This window comes from Antechinus flavipes, chromosome 2 (genome assembly GCF_016432865.1).
Source record: "Antechinus flavipes isolate AdamAnt ecotype Samford, QLD, Australia chromosome 2, AdamAnt_v2, whole genome shotgun sequence".
NCBI classification, from domain to species: Eukaryota; Metazoa; Chordata; class Mammalia; order Dasyuromorphia; family Dasyuridae; genus Antechinus; species Antechinus flavipes.
This window is the reverse complement of record NC_067399.1, coordinates 483,284,429-483,300,086: the sequence shown is the minus strand read 5'-3', so window position 1 is coordinate 483,300,086 and position 15,658 is coordinate 483,284,429. Positions and strand designations below refer to the sequence as shown.

Below are 15,658 nucleotides of genomic sequence, written 5' to 3'. Positions count from 1 at the left end.
TGTACCTGGTCCTTTTAGTGTTAACCTAAAAGGATTTAAAATTAAAAGGAGATCATCTAGTCCAATCTTTTCCTTTTATACATGGGAAAACTGAGGTCCAGAAGAGAGAAATGTTTGCCTCATGTTAGATACTGAGTAGAAAAGGCAGGGTTCTAACTCAAGTCACCTGACTCCAAATTCAGGGAGATGTAGACAACAAATCCTAGATGTTAAAGACTTGGCTGATATGGGACCAAACATTGTGATGAAGTCTTTAAAATGTAGATATATCTCTCAATTGCTGAATGAACTATTTGGTTTTTGCATAGGTGTTTACCCCCATAAAGCAAGGGTAGAACAATTTGGATCATCAAAAAAAGAACCACAAAGCAAACTGAGATTTGGCTGTTTCTATTTCTTTTGCAAAGCAGAGTAGGTCAACCAACAATCAATATTTGTGTTTTGAAGAACTAAAGTTTTATTTAACTGCTAAAATCTTGTCAAGGAAGAGGTCCTGTCAAGTTGTTTGTCATTTGTGCTCAAAAGGGATCATGACATAAGAGAAGTAATACCATGACATACAAATGACTTATCTGTAACAAGTACACTCCCTGTCACTGTTTTTAGAACCAGAGGATTTGAAGTTGGTACCTCAACTCTGCTACCTACCAACTGAATGACCTTGGGCAAGTCATTTGCACTTGTACTGTCCTGACCTCAGTTTTCCTCCTCAATAGAATAAGGGTAATGGACAAGATGAATGCCAAGATCTCCTCTAGCTTGAAAGCCTATGATATGCTAAACATCTGAAAACTGTTAAAATTTTAAGGTTTACAAACCATTTTCCTTACAACAGTCTGATGAGAATCTTCCTATTTCATAGATGAGCAAACAAGTTCTGCCATGAATTTGCTTAGGTTCTACCCTCCTCCCCTCCAGCTATCAGTATACCAAACAAAGCTTCCTGAATTATCTCCCAATTTCATGGGATAGAAGGATGATATTTGGTCTTTTATCCCAATTTAGTTTTAGCTGCAAATGTAAAAGTTGAAACAAATTGGTTCTCAGGATCCCCCATGTAAATGTTAGCTCACCACTGCCTGATGATGCTCGCAGTGCCCCCACACATAGCTTTCCTTTCTTCTCTGCTTTCTTGCAGAATTTTCCATAGAGGAATCCAAGAGCTGAAGAAGGTGGAAAACATCAGTCGGTCTCCTTGGTTCTCTCACATAACCTCCTCCATGCAAGGTCTGGGCATCATTCATGCCTATAATAAAAAGGAAGAATTTATCAGCAAGTAAGCACCAAACAGTGCCCTGTAGTCTGTCTTGCATCTGTCAGCAAGTTAATAGGAACAAGTGACACTTCAATACTCAGTTCTCTCTGTGCAAAAGGCTTTGACCTTCTGTAACATTTATATAGTAGAGGATCCAAGAACCCCAGGCTCAGGGATTAGAAGCCATCCTGAGGCAGTGCTAATGACTGGGTCACTAATTTCTCAAACAGGTCACTGTTTCCATATGCAGTCTAGAGTTAATAAATAGGAGTACAACATCTAAATAAGGAGGCCTTTTTCCTATATGGAGCTAGCCCTTAGTGAAACTGAGTGCTTGGTGCAATTTACCTTTGACAGCATCCTACCTCCATGTCCCTTTTTTTTTTTTGCCTTCAGATTTCTCCTTTGGCCTCCCATGTGCCCCACTCATATAGGACAAATTCTAAAGTGATCTCAGAAAGAAATCTACAAAGCCATAGCTAATAGAGACCTCAAGATCAAGATAGAAGATTTAAAAAGCTTAATTAACCCAGGAATGAATCCCTTCAAAGGAGGCCAAAGCCAATCCTGGGGTTTTAGGAATCCTAGACCTATGAGCTTCTTATCAAGGTACCCTAACTTCAACCCTACAGTTCCTTTACCTTATATTCCTTAAAAAACTTTTTTGTTTCACAAACTCCAAATCGAGGTTTCAAGCCTCACTGAGTTAAGCTGTAAGCTCCAAGCTCTAAATCTGATGCTATGAATCAAATTAACAAATCAAGGTTGAGGCAAAGTACAAAAAGAAATCTATTTAATCCTAAACCTTAAATTATTCTAAATTAATGTTCATTCAAGCACTAGCCTGATCAGCCTGATTCTCTCTAGACTGAGCATTATCAGAACTTTAAATAAGAAGAGGTCCTAGCAATTCACCAGCTTGGGCTCTCTGAATGTAAGGCTCATTGATTCATTCTTATACACCCATGTTCACTCCAGCCAAATGAGAACTCCCTAATGGTAGGCTCGTAGAATTTTATCCACAAAACTATTAAACTACCTCATTCGCAATTAACCAAGGGACAAATAAGGAAATTCCAGCAGGTAAATAAAATAGTTCCCATTATCTCAAAACCAGAATAATTTAACTCTACATATTTATAAAAGAGAACCATATTCTTTTCTAATACCAATGGTGACATTTAGGTATTGTCATAGGCAGTAAAGGGAGATCTTTAAAGGAACATGACCCTGTTTAGCATCACCTTAAATTGCAAAAAATATGCAGCCACTTCTCTCTGCTACTTGCATATATATCAGGACTGGATTACACTGAGTTCTTTAGTATTTATTGAAGCTAATTTATTGCCTCACAAAGAATTTAGCAATTGCTTACAGAGAGTAGTGGGATATGGGAATGAAGTGCTTTTCTGTACAAACCAAATCTTTCAGATTCTTTAGGATTCTTCTTTTTAAAACAAGTTTCTTTATAGCCATAAAATGCTTTTAATGTAATATCAGAGAAACTGAGGCAAGACAGAGATTGGTTAATATTTAACGGGAAGAGTTTAGATTAGCTGATCAAGTGGGACTCATGTCTAAAGCATTCAGCACTGAGCAACTGAGGCAGGGAACATATAGGATTTTAGCTAATTAGGGTTTGCAAGCAGGATACAGAAGTTGAGAATGCAATTACTCTAACATTTTGCAGCTGTTATCTTTATTTCAGAGAGAGCAGAGAGAGAGGAGTTAACTTGTATTTACAGTTTTTGAATTGTGGCTTAGGCCCTGTCAGACAAGGGAGGAGGACCATTCTTGGATAGATAGGGGATATAACAGGTTTTTAGGCAGGAGGCGAGATGGCATAATTCTATTCTGGGGTAGTTTTGGACAAGGATGGAATCAAAACGGTGGGTGGGCACCTGGATATTGTTTTTCTTTTCTATCCTTCATTATCACAATGGTATGTAAAACTCAATTTCCAGTCCTAATGGCAAGGAAGAGGCTAGGAACAGCACCCAACATTAATTCTTTAGTTTTCAGCAGAGTTGAAGGTCTGGGAAACAGCTCTTTTCCTTGTATTTTGGGGGCTACTGTAAAAAAGGACTTAAAAAGTGTGTTTCCCTTCCCAACCAACAAATTAGACCCCATGTCTTCTATAAAATACTCAATCCTTTATACCTGAAGCTTCACTATTTTTCCTTTAAGCTACTATAGAGATAAGAGAGGGGAAAAACCAGAAGCCAAGAGGATGAAAGGGCTGAGAAGAGGGGTGAAAAGTATCCAATTTTTTTAATAGTAAGGGTTTTGAAGATAAAACTTTTGTGAACCCATAAAAAATTGGAAAACATACTTGAATTAACTGACAGTTGGGAACTACTAGGTTATTGGGTTTATTATTGACTTCCTCAGTTAAGTCTAAATTTTGAAATTATGATCAAACTGAAATTTGTATCACAGCTGGTGTTATACATTATCAGTTTAGTTAAAAACATTATTAATCATATAACCTGAAATTTTTTTTAATTTAAAAAAATTGTAAAGAACCTGTTTCCTTGTCTCACTCAGACTGGATATATTGAATATAAATCTAGTCTTGGTCCCATTTTGATTAGCACAGGAACTCTGACATACTCTTTACAAGCTGGGTCAGTCTGCCATCCCTACCCCAATTCCAGCCAAACTTAGTGTAGACACCATGCTCAAAGGATCAGCTAAGCTTCTGTCTTGCATTACCAGGCTTGATCATATTACCTAAAACATACCTGTTTTGTATTAGAAGAGAGAAATGCAGTTATCCTCATAATCATGTATGTCAAACATTTAGACATGTTGGACTTCTACAATTTTTCCTGCCAAAGTTTCTTATGAAAGAGCCCTAAAGAATGTTACCCTAACTTTTCTAATAGTGATTGATGAGTTTTCTTGACAAGGATTTATCTCACATCATACACTTCTAAAGGGATTTAAATTCTAATTCTAATAGGTTGCTTTAGAAAATATTCTCAATTTGAACTCCAGATGATTATTCTATATCTTGTGAAACCACAAAGATAATGCTTGTCATCTCTTAATAGCTTCAAAGACTGTCAAATGAAATTTTGGAATGTATATCAATATAATAGAAACAAATTTTTTTAAAACTAAACAATGGAGAAAATAAGCTAGAAGAAAAAAGAGGCAGTCATTGCAAAGCTACTCAAAAGACGAGTCTAGGGATACTTAAAAATATGTAATAATTGATGCCTGTCTACATTATATGATAGCACCATTTTTTAAAAAGGAGCTTTCTTACATGTTAACAAAAACTCAACAAGGTCTGAAAATTTAAAAAGTGTAATGACTGCGCTAGCATCCAGGACATCCCAGAATCAGCTGGAGCCAGGACAAGCAAGAGTCCGTCTTTATTCTTGGTCTTTAGGAGTAAAAGTGAAGGGGATGGAAGAGAATCTCTGCAAGCACCTTCTCCCTCATCTACAACCTAGAGTGTGTCCCTGGCTAGCTTTACTCCACCCCATAGTCCCTCCTACAATCCTCTATACACCAATCATTGAGCCAGCACAGATAGTGGAAAGGACTATTTTCCAAGCATATGCCCATAGAGTATTGTCCAATTGGTAGTTAGCCTCAAGCGCTCAGCATCCTCAGTGCATCTCAATAGTTTCAAAAACCCTCTACAAAAAAGGACAGAGATGGAATCACAAAATTCCATTTTTTGTGATGGGTAACTTTGGAGGGAACTTTAGAGGTTATTTATGACCTGCATACTTCCCCTTTACAATATTACTTGAAAACTATAGTGTGGGGAAGTTATCCATCTCCTCAAGCAGTCTGTTTTCTCTTGGAGAGTCCTAATGACAGAAAGGAGCTAACTATTGTATATTGTGATAGGGCCATGAAATAAGTGTTTTTTTTTTCATTGTACAGAAAATGATTTATGCTTCTAATCTTTATTAAGCATCTTTTTGCAGATGTAGAAAAATAGTATATTTCAATAATCTAAATTCTCTATTTTAGGCTTATTTTTATTTAAACTTTATTTCAGGTTTAAGACATTAAATGATGAAAATTCCAGTCACCTCCTATATTTTAATTGTGCACTCCGGTGGTTCGCACTAAGAACGGATATCCTTATGAACTTAGTCACTTTCATTGTGGCCACACTGGTGGCTCTGAGTTACTCTTCAATCAGTGCTTCATCCAAAGGTTTATCCTTGTCCTATATTATCCAGGTAAGATCTGATCTGAGATTGGGCATTACTTCTATTACTTGGTAATGGAAGGGCAGAGAAGGTCCTTTGTCATACTTTTCCCTATTGCCTGATAACCACAATTGTTCTTGCTTAATGAAATGTGCTCAATTCATTTATGTTCAGTTGTCTTCTTTCATTAGTTCAAAGGTAGTATCCTCCAATCTTGTCAAATCTAGGTTTTCTATTATTCATTAGTTTTCCAAAAAGCATGGTCTTGCATTGCCACAAAGGAATAGTAAATTTCACATTTGATGAAATCTGTTTTCTGATTTTATTAAATTGTTTTTAAGTAGTGCCTAAATTAAAACTATTTGAGACTTGTAAGAGAGGTTACAAATTGGCCTTAAATTTTTGGCTTTGTCAAAGTGACAGAAGTAAGGAAGAAAGAAAGAAGGGAGGGATGGAGGGAAAGGAGGAAGACAAGACAAGGAAGAAGGGAAGAAGGGATGGAGAGAGAGAGAGAAAGGGAAGAAGACAAGTATTAAATGCCTACTATGTTCCAAGCTCTGAACAAAGTGCTTTAGAAATATTATCTTATTTGATCCACATAACAATTGAGTGAGGTAGATGTTACTATTATCACCATTTTGCATTTAAGAAAACTGAGCAAACAAAGGTTAAATGCTTTGGCTAGGGTTTCATAACTAGTAAGTATCTAAGGCCAGATTTAAACTCAGGTCTTCCTTACTCTAGGGCCAGTCACTGTACCAGTATAAGAATTTAACCCAAATTGAAATCACAGAAGAAAATAAAATCAGATGTATTTAACAAGTGTCTATTGTGTAGGAAAATCAAAAAAGTCAGATGTAGCTTCTTTTTTTGGATACTTGAAATTTAATAGAATACTATGTGGATATAAAACATGTGTTAACATATATGTAAAAACATTATGTAAATATTTGTAAACACATGTATGCAGCACAACTGGGTATTGTTACACATACTTGTTTATACATAAATATAAACTCAGAAAACATATATATGTATATATATATGTAGTTTATATATTGAAATTCTAAAGAGGAAAGGATTTTTCTGAGCTGGAATAATCAAGAAAGACTTGGTCCATTCCATCAATTTTATCAGTGACTTGGATAAAAGTATAAGTGGCATGCTTATCAAAGAGAAGAGGTAGATTTGAGATGAACCTTGAAAAATGAATAGGACTTGAGTTAGCAAAGAGAAAGAGGAAGAGCATACAAACAGGAGATAATATAGCATGAGCCAAACAATGAGAACTAATCTTTTTCAATTGAGGTGGAAAGGCAACAATAAATAAATTTTCATTACTGGATCAGAGTTCACGTTGAGAAAAAAAAGAAACTGGTTGGACAATGGGGGGTCAAATTAAAGAAATGCCAAGATAATGAGCTTGATGTGATAAGCAACATACTGCTATTTTATATTTTTGTGCATGGAAAACAATAATTCACTCACAATAGGGCTTTATAGGAAGTTGAATCTGGCAGCTGTGGGAATTTGAACTGGAAAGAAGAAAAAGATTATTTAGGACACTATTGCAGAAATCTCAATGGATAGCTCTAATGGCCTATAGCTGAGGTTATTGAAGTAGAAATGGAGAAAGAGGGAAAAAATCTGAGACGTGAAGGAAAAAAATCTTTGATTAGACAAATAATGAATAGTTAAATTTCTGAAGTAGAAATGATGGTAACTTTGTGAGGAACTGTTCATTCCATCTTAGAATTTGTAATAAAAGAGAGGAGAATTTGTCATATGTACACCCAAGATTTAAAAAAAAATAGATGTCAAAGATTTAGAAAATAGATAGATATGCTCCCTTAGCATAAAACTTCACAGGAGAAATATTTACAATAGGATTCTCAATGCAATGCTGAAGATACAAATACAAATAATTTTTGATGAACAAGAAAAGGAAAAACTATCTAAAAAGCTACATCCTGTAGATACACAGAGAATTCATCAGCCATTTTGATTTTTTTCTTTTAAAGACACATGTAGAAATATGGAAGTAAGATTAGATTAACAGCAGACAAAAATAGAAGCATAGTATGTAAGTGTCAAAATAGGATCAGGCACACACTAAGGCTAAGAACTATTGCTGGTGGGGAATGCTGAAAGCACAAAGATCATTTTTATTTTTAGTAATGATGGAGTTAACAGGAAGATTAAAGGGAATGGAACTGCTACTAGAGCAGGTGGGGATAGAATAATGGAAAAGACTTAAGTATAGAAGGAAAAACTCAAATCAGATTTCTCTTGTTTTCTCTACTAGTTTTCAGACTAGGAAGAAAAGAATAAAAATAGTTAACAAGCATTTTTGAAACCCAAGATAAGTGAGGCGATAATAAAGAATGACCTAACTACTCTCAGTGAGTTTAGATGAACAGGTCTAGACAAACTACCTAGCAGGATTCTAAAAGAACTGGTAGATATGAGTACTAAGGCATTATAAATGACTTAGGAAAGATTGACAAAAACTGGGAAGGTGCTGCAGGACAAGAGAAGGGCAAATCTACTGACTTCTTTTAAGTGGAGGGGATAGCATCTATATACTGTAGACTTGTAATGACCAGTTCAATTCTTGGCAAAATTCCAAATTGTCTTATTAAGAGGATTTTTTTGAGAATTTAAACAGAGGAGGTAGTGATAAATAAGAGTAACATTCTCTCTTTTTTTCTTTCCTTCCTTCCTTCCTTCCTTCCTTCCTTCCTTCCTTCCTTCCTTCCTTCCTTCCTTCCTTCCTTCCTTCCTTCCTTCCTTCCTTCCTTCCTTCCTTCCTTCCTCTTTTTTAAAATGCCAAGAAAATGACATTCCTAAATACTTAAATTTGTATACCTAAATTTCTTAGCAAAACATTAGATAAAATTATTTCACACTTGCCTTGTGAACAAGATGAAGAGAAGTGTTTTTTTCAAAAGCACAGTAAGGTATATTCAGAACTGGTTGAATGATTGAACTCAAAGAGTCCTCATTCAAAGATAGGTTTTGACTGGTGCCCCAGTGCCCTGTCTGTGCTCTTTAACATTTATGTCAGTGGCTTTGCTGAAGGCATTGATGGCATGCCTATCAAATATGCAGTACTTAAAAAACTAGGAGGCAAAGCTAACATGATAGAATTATGATACAAAAAATTCGGAAAAGCTAGGATGATATATTGAGTCTAATAAGATGAATATAAGAAAAATATAAAACTTCACACTTGGGGAGAAAAGAAAATAAACTTGAATGGCATACTTTCTATGTAAGAGGTCCTGTGCAAAAGATTTGGGAATTTTAGTGGACACAAAGGGAAGTTGAGGGTGAACAGAATGGTAAGGGACTGAAGACCATTCAATCTAACTGAATTCAATAAACATTTATAAAATGTCTACTATGTGACACTTAATCTCTGGCACACAGTAGACACTTATATGCCTAGCTGTGTGAACCTGGGCAAGTCACTTAATTAACCCCAATTGCCTCATCAAGGGAAAAAATGTAATTGGAAAATATTTAACAAAATAAATAAATTCAATAAAATATAATAAGATTACAATTTAAAACTAAGTCAATAGATAGCTCACAGGGATCCTTTTGCATAGCTTAGTCGTTCTGTCTCTATTCGACTAAAATCAGTGATTTTGAAAATAAACTCATGAATAAAATTTTTAAAATTTTTTAAAATTTATAACTTAAATAGAAAATAGGAAAAATATAAAAAAGAAAAACACATTGACATATGCACAACAAAACATAAGAGGATGAAAACTATGTAACAATATATCAAGAAAGCATATATCATAATAGAACACACTGTATTCAGAATTGTCCATCTTTGCTTTTCAGATTTTCTTTTGTTCTCTGCTGCACAGTGTTTACTTTATTCTTCCTTTCCCCTTTCTTCTCCTTTATCTCCTCCAAGCAGGCTACAGTTAAGCATGGAAAATATATTTATGTTTACATGCATATACACATACATATATGCATTCACACATAATACATACTCATATACTGTCCCTGCTCTTTTAACTTCTACTCACTAGCTTGCCTTGCTATTAATTAATCTATTTCTATTAACTCCCCCTCCATCCCCATCCTCTAGGTATCTTCTTCCTCTACCCTTTCCTTCCCTTTTTATCTCATGTGTGAAATATTATGGAGAAGGATGACACCAGATTATGAGCAATACCGCCTTTTTTAATAAGAAGCAGAAATTAAGGCCAAATTTAAAAGAGCTTAGGGAGATGCCCACAAATATGGAAAAGATATATAAAGACTGTTTCTTGTAAACATTGTTGCATTCTTCTAATTTGTTGTGCTACTCTTTTATGGGTCACTGAGTCATGACTTTTAATTATGTTTTTCTCCTACATTGTACCCTTTTATACCCTTCTTCTCTTTGCTTACCACTCCACTCTTTGGTTCATTGTTATCCTTTGTTCTTGAAGAAGACCAAGATAATATCACAAATAGTCCATATGAACACTGATCTCTCAGTTTTGTTTGCAAAGATTCTCTTATTAACTCTACCCTCCCTCTTAGGCCCCACCTCCTCCTGTTTTCCTGTAATAGTGAATTTCTATATCTAATTCTGCTGTGTGTGTGTGTGTGTGTGTGTGTGTGTGTGTGTGTGTCTTAAATCCTCCTTTGCCTGGTTCAGATAGTGAAGTTTGTGATCTATTACTCTCCTTATCCATCCCCACCCTCTCCATGTTTATTGTATACTCTTTTTCTCACATATCTCTATTATTAGAAATTATAAAATATTGTCTATTTTTCACTAGTTTATATCTTCCTCCTTTTCCCCCCTCCCTTAAAACTAGACCTTCCACTTTTTTTTTTTGCAGAAATCTTTGCAGAAGCCTTTGTAATTTTTACAGACAGTGAGACTTTGAAGAGACACATGTTTCTTCTTTGAAGTAAGCACATTATAATTAGTCTCTTCTAATTGTTAGAATGTATTTGCCTTTCAAAGTCTCTCTTGTCTTTTATGTTTTTATTTCAAAGAGTCTATTCTGCACTGATCTTTTTGTCAGGGATGTTTGCAAGTCTTTTTTAGTAAGGGTCTATTTTTCTTCCTGTAGTTTTTCAAGATAAGTTATATTTGAATTGTAAAGCCTTTTTTCTCTTTTTGCTATTTGTAATGTTTAAGAGCACTTCACCTTTCTAAGTTCAAATCTGGCCTTAGACACTTACTAGTTGTGTGACCCTGTTTGTCTTAGTTTCCTCATCTGTAAAATGAACTGGAGAAAAACATGGCAAAATAGTTTCTTTGCCAAGAAAACTCCAAATGTAGTCACCAGCTGCTAAGTCTTTTTGCGATCCTTTTTGTGATTTATTGGTACTTGAATTCTTTCTTCACTACTGATTGGCAGTAGTTTTAACTTGCAAGCTCTGGATTTTGGCAATGATATTCTTGCAGGGGAGAGGGGATTTAGTTTGGGATTTTTTTTAGGGTTTGATCATTAGATTCTTATTTTCACTTTGCCTGCTGGTTCTAATAGATTTGGGCAGTTTTCTTATATCTTGAAATATGGCATCCAGGTTCTCTGTTAGGTTATGATTTTCAGAGAGTCAATTCTTAATTTTTTCTCTCTTGTCAGGTTTTACAGGTCAGCTATTTTTGATGAAAAAAACTAATATGTTCCATTTTCTCAGTCTTTAAATTTTGTTCTAAAATTATTTGCTCCATTCTAGGAAGCCTACTATGTGGATAAGGTTTTCCATTTCTTTTTTAAGCTTGGTCTTTTTAATTTTTTTTCTTAAGACATTTAATTTAATCTCGAATTTCATTTTTAGGTCTTACTTAATTTCTTTCAGCCACTCATGGAAAAATTGGGGCCCAAACATTCTTTTCTCTGAGGCTATTTTTGTATTTACTAGGAAAGAACTAAATTTAGAAAGGCCAATATCACTCATTACATCCCCGGTCACACCCCAGTTAGACCTCTTGTCTTTTATCTTGACACTGAACTTGTATGACTGTTGAGGAATGAATGAGGCTGACAATGTTGAGCATCTCTGTCTCACTTTATTCATGTACAAATCAAGATATGTCATTTGTCCTATTTGAAAACAAAGGACAAACAACAATTGCGGTGTTACATTCTTGGTTTGTCTTTTGGGTTTCTCGACTGACAGTATTTTTTCAATATATTCTGAGATATATATATATATATATACACACACATCCAGCCTCAGTCCTGGAGGCTGGAACTTTGTGCCAAAGCCAGGCTCTTGTCCCTCCACACTTTTACATGGGATAGACAGACTTTGGTTCTGTTAACTCGGTAGTCTGGGCCATCACAATGAATTAAGGTCTATATGAGGTTCCTGGATCTAAGAGTCATAATTTTTGGCTTCTTCCTCCATCTCCTCGTGTCACAATATGGGTATTAACCTTTGTTCTTTTCTTTCATTCTTCTTGCACTATCACCAACCAGGGAGTGGCTCTATCCCCTGATGCCGCCCTGACAGACCCAATTCAGAGGCTTGACCTGGTCTCCAGCATCCTGGAAGATGCCCTGACACAGAGATATCCAGGTGCTGTGCAAGTTCTCGGTTCTTGAACACTCCCTCTTCTTCTAGGGACTGTCCTAATATAGCACCAGCCCTGGTGTGAAGCCTTTTATAGTTAGTGCCTCTGGATACACAGGCCCCCCAAGGTCTGTCTCTCTCTCTTCAGTAACCCACAAGCTGATTCTGTGCCTCTTCTGCTTCAGGAAGCTACAGCCCCCTGGCTTCTGGTCTTCTTTAGCCCAGACTCACTATTTCTCTTCCATGTCTCCTTTGTGAATGCCTGACAGCATTGGGTGTCTTCTTGTGCAATCTTGGAATAAACAAAGGAGCACTTATTGGGGTGATTACTGCTGCATTGAATGCCCTTTTAGAATATTACTAAAATGTAAGAAGCTAGATCTTCTAGGAACTTTTATGGCATCTTAATAATAAGTTGAAAATTGATAATGACTTGGGCCCAGAATTAAACACGAGAAAGAGAACAGGCTGGATTGCCTAAAAAATTGCAAAGTTCTTTAAAAAATTCCAAATGTGTCTCTGGAAAGGACATGGTAAGTGGGGGGGGGGCAGCTAGGTGACCACCTAATGCCAGGTCTGGTCAGGAAGACTCATTTTCCTGAATTCAAATCTGTCTACAGACACTTAGCTGTGTTTGTGGGCAAATCACTTAACTCTGTTTGCTTCCATTTCTTATCTGTAAAATGAGCTGAAGAAGGAAATGACAAACCATACCAGTATCTTTGCCAAGAAAACCCCAAATAAGGTCACAAGTGACTGAAATGAAATGACTAAACAATAACAACAATGAAGGTTACTAGAATGCAACTTAATATAAACAAGGAATCACAAAGGAAAACTAATGCCATCAAAGAAACATGAGTTAAAAAAAAAGATGAACTGGTCACAAGGTTAAAAGAATGAAAATAAAGGATAGCCAGTGTTCTCCATTAGCATCTTTACAATGTTAGAAAAAGTGAAGAAGGCATAAGAAATAAGGTGAAAAGGTGGAAGAATTTGAGCTCTGAGGTGAGTTTATGATATATAGATAAGCATGATCTCATAGAGCAGTAGTGTCAAACTTCCATAGAAATGGATCCCTGTGGATCAATTACTGATTTAGAAAGCATCAAATTGTACGTCATATTGTATTTTATTTATTTTATTAAACACTTCTCAATGATATTTTAATCTAGTTCAATCACACACATGACACCTTTGCTATTATACAGCATGAACAAACATGAATAAGTAATGGTTTGAATCATTGGAGATTGTCAAAATTCATGAGATCATGAATTTATTTGCGGATTTGTTGAGAAAACAAAGAACAATGGGTAAGAGTTGCAGAGAAACTGATTTAGGCTTGATATAAGAAGAATCTGAGATCAGTACATTACTTAGGAAATGTGTAGAAATGTGTTGGAGGAATTGAAGATGGTTTTTGGATACTCTCTGCCCTAAAAATATTTCAGGTAACAACACTGGGAATCTAGATCAAGGAAATCACTATATAACAATGCAATTCTGGGTTAACTTTACAAACTTGAGTAACCAAGGTGCCATCTCATTGCCCCTAGATTATTCCCTTCATTCCTAGAGTTAAACAAAAGAACCTCTTCTTTTCTGTCAGCAACATCATCTTTTCTCAACAGAAAGATGGGGAGAAATAATAATGTGAACAAGACTAGTTATCCATCTTTAGCAGATTTTACCAAGAAAAGATTTTTTTATTTTCAATCTTATCTATATTTCAAAAGAGATTTTCTTAGTTGTTTGGAAAGGGCTTTAGAGAAAAGTAATGTTTCTTGATGTTTTCCATTTCACTAATTTTTTTTAAAATTATGCTTCCATTTTATATATTATCATGAATTAGTATGTTTCCAGAGGGCAAGGGCTGTTTATTTCATATTTTCCCTCTATCCTCTATCACTGTACTCAGCATATAAAAGGCGCTTAATAAATATTTGCTGAATAAACAGGGAAGAGAAAACACAGTTTTTAAGTCCTCCAGTTAGAGGCTATAGTTGAAGCAATGGAAGTGAATGCACTCTATAAAGAAGGAACTGTTGAAGGAAAAGAACATGACGTTAAGGACTGGTCAGTGAGAGAAACTCAAAAGTTAAAAAGGAGAAGACAGTGAAATAAACATAGAAGGAACAGTTGAAGAATGAGGCTAGTATACTGTCCAGCTATGCCATTAGTAGAGAAGTTAAAAATTTAGAGAATTTAAAGAAAGAGATGGTCAACAGCATCAAATATTTTTGAGAAGCTAGGGAGAATAAGAATGAAGAAAAGAATTTAGTTTGGGCAAAAGATTTCTGAGACTCTTAGATAAGAAGTATTGGGATAAAAGCCAATCTAAAGAGAGGAAATGAAAGGAAAAAGTAAATATCTAAGAACTACATACAATACTTTGATATTTAGAGAGAAAAGGACAAAATTACCTCAATCCCTCACTCTTCATTCACGGACCATACAGTCTTTGTATGGAAAGACTGAAAGGGTTAGGTCATTCTTATGCCACGTTCTCAAAAGAGTGTCCAATTGTTCAACCTGGGTTCAACATTAGAACCTGGTAAAATTTTATCAGTGGAAATGACATTAAAGAAGCAGCATTATCACCTGCCTTGCTCCTGTACTCCAGGGACAATGGGACCTTTCCATCTCATTTATCCCTGAAAGTTTTGTGTTGTCTCCCCCATAAGAATGTGAGCTCCTTGAGAGTAGGGACTATTTCATTTTTTTAAAATTTATATTCCTAGCACTTAGTAAAGTGCTTTGCTCATAGTAATCACTTAATACTTTTGTTCAATAGGTCAACGTACCTTGTGTTGAATTGCCTTGAAAAAGGACACTGTGGGTCAGGATAGAGCCTTGGTGTGTTCAAGATGCTACCTACCATGTTTAGCAACTGTAGCAGGCTGTTGTGCACTGACATATATTTGAGGTTTCATTTAGCCCAGGAGACTTTCTCCCACTTACTGCATAATCTTGGGCTCACAAAGTTACTTTGAGAAGTCTTAAGCTTGTCCTTTCCTGATACATTAGGTAACTTTTGTTCTACTCCACTAGGTCCCTTTTGGAATTTTTATAGGAAATAAAAACCATAAAACCATAGAATTACAGTTAGAAAGGACATCAGAGATAACTGTTCCAATTCCCTTACTTTAGAGAGGAGAAAACTAAGGCCTAAAAAGGGAAAATTATTGCATAAAGTAACTTAGGCATTAAATTTATGCACAGGAACTGTACTTGGAATTTAGTTGGTGTAGGGAGTTCTCAGTGAGTCATTTCCTTTACCAATGCAGGTTGGTATCTTCTCTGCAATCTATCAGTCAGTCAACAAGCATTCATTAAACCATTTAATACTGTGTAAACATTGAAGAAACAAAGGCAAAAGCAGTTCCTACCATCAAGAAACTCATATTCTTAAAGGGAAACAACACATAAATAACAAGGTAAATAAAAGATATATAACAGGGTAGATGAAAAGGAATCTGGTAGGCAAAAGCATTAGCAGCTTGGGTAGATTAGGTAAAGTGATATTTGAGCTGAGTTTTGAAAGCCAGGAAAGAGGCAGAGGTAGGGGACAGAACATTAGACAGCTAAGGCAAAGACACATGGGGCAGCGTACCATTGTTGGAAGAAGTACTAGCAGGCCAGTGTTGATGGAAGGTGAAAAAAAGGAATC

General features: G+C 35.6%; 1 protein-coding gene across 1 annotated transcript in view; it reads left to right on the top strand.

Moving 5' to 3' along the window:
• ABCC12 (ATP binding cassette subfamily C member 12) overlaps nucleotides 1–15,658 on the top strand; it is a 68,998-nt gene that overhangs the window by 42,516 nt on the left and 10,824 nt on the right. The window contains exons 21-22 of the mRNA XM_051979805.1: nucleotides 1,139–1,276; nucleotides 5,280–5,466. Coding sequence (XP_051835765.1) covers nucleotides 1,139–1,276; nucleotides 5,280–5,466 — 325 coding nt within the window. The remainder of the gene's footprint in view (nucleotides 1–1,138; nucleotides 1,277–5,279; nucleotides 5,467–15,658) is intronic.